Consider the following 5,099-nt stretch of genomic DNA (forward strand, 5'->3'; position numbering starts at 1 on the left):
AGGGTTTGGTTCTAGGATCTACATATGAGGGAGAACATATGTCAAATTTTTTTCTGAGTCTGTGTTACTTCACTTAGTATAAGTTTCTAGTTCCATCCATTTACCTGCAAATTTCATGATTTCATCTTTCTTTACTGCTGAGTAAAACTCCATAGTATAAATGAACCACATTTTCATTATCCACTCGTCAATTGAGGGACACTTAGGTTGCTTCCATCTTTTAGCTATTGTGAAAAGAGCAGCAACAAACATGGGATATACAAGTGTCTCTGCAATAGGATGAGTTTTTTGGGTATATGCCAAGGAATAGTATACACTGGGTCAAATGGTAGGTTCATTTGTAGTTTTTTAAGAGTTCCACACTGCTTTCCATATGTTATGTATATGAGTATTACTCCTGCATGTAGGTGCATGCATCCATGCAGACCAATGCTCAAGGAGGTCAGAGGAGGGAGCTAGAGCCCCTAGAACTGGAGTTGCAGTTACTAGCCACCATGTGTGTGGATGTTGGGAATCAAACCTGGGTCCCCTGCAAGAGCAGTCAGTGCTCTTAACTGCTGAGCCATCTCTCCAATTCCAGAATTTTAATTTTTAATAAGAGAAAAATAGGCATGAAAAAAGATGATTTTTGTCCTTCCTCTCTCCACCTAGGTACTACTGACATTTCAGGGCACATAGTTGTTCTTGGGGAGCTGTCCTGGGTAGCACAGGATATGCCCCCACTTGTGAGAACCAAAAGTGTCTCCATACATTGCCAAATGTTCCCTAGGGGGCAAAATTATTCCAGTGGTCAGAGGAGACTAAAGAAACATTTGATGGACAAGCCTAATCCTAGTCTGTATCTTGTTCTGGTGGGCAACGAATATTACAAGAATATTATTAGGTCAATTAACAAAACTGGAATATAAATGAAAGATTAAATACAAGCATTTTATCAATATTAAACGTACCTAGGTTGATAACTGTACTATAGGTATATAAGAGAGTATCTCTATGATTAGGAAATGCATACTGAAGTATTTGGGGAGAAAGGACCATGATGTATACAATCTGCCCTCAAATGATTCAGAGACTATATATATATATATGCACATATACTCATATATACACACATGTATATACACACACACATATATATACACACATGTATATACACACATATATATGGGTACGTGTGGATAATGTTTTTGCATGTGTGTAATCTGTAGTGTGATTGATATAAGTACGTTCTTTGTGCTATTTGTGTGTATATGTGTTTGTGTGTTTGGAGGTCAAAGGTCCAGGTCAGGTGGGTATCTTCCTTAATCACCCTCCTTCTTATTATTAATATTATTTTTATTGGTTTTTTTTTTTTTTTTCTTTGAGACAGGGTCTCCCTGTAGCCTCAGCTGGCCTGGAATTTGCTATGTAGATCAGGCTGGCCTCGATCTCACAGAGATCCACCTGCCTCTGCCTCCTGAGTGCTTGGATTAAAGGTGTATACCAACACACCCAGCAAAAAAAAAATTGGGGAGGGGATTTTTTTATGTGTTTTGCCTGCAATGTATGTGCACCCATCTTGTGCAATGCCTGCAGAGGGCATCCAATCCTATGGAATTGGAGTTACGGACAGTTGTTAGTTGCCATTTAGATGCTGGGAATGGAACCCAGGTCCTCTGTAAGAGCAGCAGGTGTTCTTAACAACTGAGTCATCTCTCCAGCCACCACCTTCTTATTTTTTGAGACAGGATCTCTTGCTTAACATGAAATTGGCTGATTTGGCTAGACAAGCTGGCCACCATGCCACAGAGATCTTCCAGTCTCCACCTCCCCAGTGCTGGCCTTAAAAGCCTCTGACTTTTTCATGGCTCCTGGGGATCAAAAGCAGGGTGTTATGTTTGTGCAACAAGCACTTTCCTGACAGAGCCATCTCCCCAAACCTCACACTACTTTTATTTGTGAAATTTTTCTGTATATTTGAAATCCACTGCAAATCAAAAAGTGTGAGTTGCTTTTTAAGTGGCAAAGGGTTTTTTAAAACCCAATGGCAGGCTTAACCCTAGTCCAGTATAAGTGATTAAAAACCCCAAGAGATAATGACGTCCTACATCTGGACATTCCTTAGAAAGAATTGTCTTGCTTTGTCTCCTTCCTGCCCTACTCTCTGAAGGTGATCTCTTGAATAGTGGTGACATGAAATGAAACTTATCTATTCCACTTTTTTTTTTTTTTTTTTTTTTTTTTTTTTTTTTAGACAGGGTCTCCCTGTAGCCCCAGGTGTCCCGGCTGGCCTTGAGGTCACAAAGATCCATCCGCCTGCCTCTGCCTCCGCAAATGCTGGGACTACAGGTGTGCACCACAACGCCCAGCTTCTATTGCACTTTTAGAAGACCACTTCTTGAAAATAACCCAATAAATTACATTTCTACTTGATCTCATCACAAATCATTTTAGAATCATCTTTACCAGTTAAACGAAATTGCTAAAACACACGAGTGTTTCTCTTAAGATCATGTATCCACTCAGCAAGTAGAAGAATGTGAAGTGAACTAGAGACACCAAAGCATATCTAAGAAGGTCAAAGGTAGAGATAAAAGGATTAGCCAGAACCAGAGGTAGCATAGGTGTCCTATCCAGGGAAAAGGACTAGAGTGGGTGCAGGTGAGTCAGTGGGCGAGGGGGTCGCTCACCTGGCAGTGGTAAGGAGAGGGTGCTGAGTCCCCACCAGCTTCCGCACCTGCATAGCGATGTTGCTGAGCTCGTCACTCAGCAGACAGCGGAGGCTCATGAAAGACGTGGGATAGCCGACGATCTTCTCCGCCTCTGACACCACCTGGTTCCAATGGGCCGGCGACTTGGAGGACCGACCACGACAGGAGCCTACCGAGGGGGTGTCGAGGGACTTAGACCACCACCACAGGCGACGTGGGGGTCCCACGGTCCCGAGATAACTGGGAAAGCGCAAGAGCAGCTGCCCAACGCTCATGGTTTGCGTCTGAGAGGGTCAGGGACTTTGAGGTGCCGAGACAGCGCGGGAAACAGAGGCTAAAGAGGAACTTTCAGAAACTCGAGTCCTGACCCTCAGTGACTTTCTGGAGCCGTCACCAGGAACGAAGTTTGCTGCTTCTGCAGCCCAGGCTGCACAGACCGCAGCGTCAGCTCAGATTTGCCGCGGCCACCTGAGGGAGAAACCACGGCGGCGGTCTACATGGGGGACGCCATATTGAAGGCACGGAATCCGGCCTGCCGTAAGGATAAAGGGCGGGCTGATGAGCCGCGAAGAGTGCGCCTTACTTTACGGCGCAGTAGGGAACGCCCCAGGGGCAGGGCTTTGGCCCGACTCTCGGCCTGCGTGGGCTCGGGTGGTTAAGCCTCAGCGCCTCCGGTGTAGGGTGAGGCTACCGGGCGGTTCCTCTGCCTTTGGGTCTGGGAGGGCTCGGGATCGTCAGAGTGTTCTCCGAGTCTGTGTAAATATTTGTGTCTAGACTGATGGTCGGCGTCTGCAGTAAGGTCGCTGGGCCGAGCGCGGGCTCCCGGTCGCAGTGGTTGGACTGGAGGGCGGTCCCACGGGCTGGACTCCGCCTGCCCTCCGCCTCCGGACTGATGCTGGTGGCCTGCGGTGCCGCCAGAGGTCCTTGTTTCTAGCAGTGTCCTCGGATCCGTTTTCGAATCACTGTCCTCTTGAGCCACGGTTTCCTCGTGGGAACAACCCAGGCAAAAACAGTTCTGCCTTCTGCACAAGGATGCTGAGAAGATGGAATGAAACATTGCCTCCTCTGTTTTCATTTTCCTTGGTGTGCTCAGCGTTGAGGCTCACCAAAGCTTACTGGCCTGAGTGCTTTTCACTCATTAGGTCACTTAATCATCAATAGAACTTCGGTTGTGTTTTAATGATACCGGTATCCATCTCATTTAGGGGGAAAGTGAGACAAGGCTAAACTCTAAATTCTAAGCAACGATGTGAACCCAGAGAATTTGGATTTTTTTTTTTCTTACCCTTTAGATGATAGGAATAGAAGCTGCCGCCTACCTCCTGGGCGCATGCTAGGCAAATGCTCTACCATTGAGCTACAAGCCAGATCTAACAATTTGGACCTTTTTTGTTGTTTGTGTGGGGTTTTTTGAAACATGGCCTCTTTGTGTTTTAGCCCTGGCTGGCTTGGAGCTCACTATATAGACTAGGCTGGCCTGAAATTCACAGAGATCCACCTGCCTCTGCCTCCCCAGTGCTGGAATTAAAAGCCTGCACCACCACACTTGGCCCAATGAATAGTTTTTAAAACTCTCTTTAAGCTTTCAGAATTTATGGTTGAAATTTTTTTCAGTTCGCGTCATATAAATGGATTAGACGTTTGAGCTACATATAAAATTAAGACTTAGGGACTAAAGAGATGGCTCAGTGGTTAAAGGCACTGGCTGATCTTGCAAAGAACCGGTTCGGTTCCCTGGCGGCTAATAGCTGTTAGTAACTCCAGTTCCAGGGGATCTGACGCCCTCTTCTGGCCCCCGTGGGCATTGCATGCATGAGTGTACTACATGCTGGCAACGCTCGCAAATAAGTTTTTTTAAAATAAAAATAAACTTTTAAGCCTTAAAAAGCATAAATTGTTCACATTGCAAAACAAGATGCTTTTCTCTACAAAAGGTTTAGTTGGAGATTCCCTTTGAATGGCTGATTTCTTGTCATTTAAAAATTCTATTTATAAAAAAAATTCATTGCAGATAAAGCGTTTTTAGGAGGACATTTTATTTAAGTTGAATTATACTTAAAGATATTAAGGGAGATGGGGCTGGAGAGATGGCTCAGCGGTTAAGCACATTGGGCTGCTCTTGCAGAGGACCCAGGTTCAAGTCTCAGCACCTACATGGTGCTTACAAACATCAACTCTTCTGACCCCCCTGGGCATTGCATGACACGGGTGCACTTACCTACATGAAGACCATACACTTATGCACATAAAAATAAAGACATAAAATTTTAAAGAGATAAGAGACAGTCTTTCTCCACTAGTGAGGTAAGCTGGGGTTTGAAAAGGATTCCTATGAAAGAGATAGACTCCTGGAAATAAAATTCAAGTCTAATACTAGGTGAAAGTAAATGTGGAAAGTGAGATATTTTA

The 5,099-nt window shown here is 44.8% G+C and overlaps 1 protein-coding gene across 7 annotated transcripts in view; it reads right to left on the reverse strand.

The window, feature by feature from the left end:
- Positions 1-3,236, reverse strand: part of Pdss2 (decaprenyl diphosphate synthase subunit 2) — a 305,129-nt gene extending 301,893 nt beyond the window's left edge. For 6 of the 7 annotated variants that reach the window (XR_003846627.1, XR_003846629.1, XR_003846630.1 and 3 more), the window contains exon 1: positions 2,670-3,236. Coding sequence is in view for 2 of the 7 variants with exons in the window: in XM_029554637.1 (XP_029410497.1) it covers positions 2,670-2,965 (296 nt within the window). In the remaining 5 variants the exon portion in view is untranslated. The remainder of the gene's footprint in view (positions 1-2,669) is intronic. The other variant, XM_008850309.3, reaches the window with a different exon arrangement.
- Positions 3,237-5,099: the final 1,863 nt, after the last annotated feature.

The sequence above is a fragment of the Nannospalax galili genome, unplaced genomic scaffold (genome assembly GCF_000622305.1).
Source record: "Nannospalax galili isolate Female #2095 unplaced genomic scaffold, S.galili_v1.0 scaffold324, whole genome shotgun sequence".
NCBI lineage: Eukaryota > Metazoa > Chordata > Mammalia > Rodentia > Spalacidae > Nannospalax > Nannospalax galili.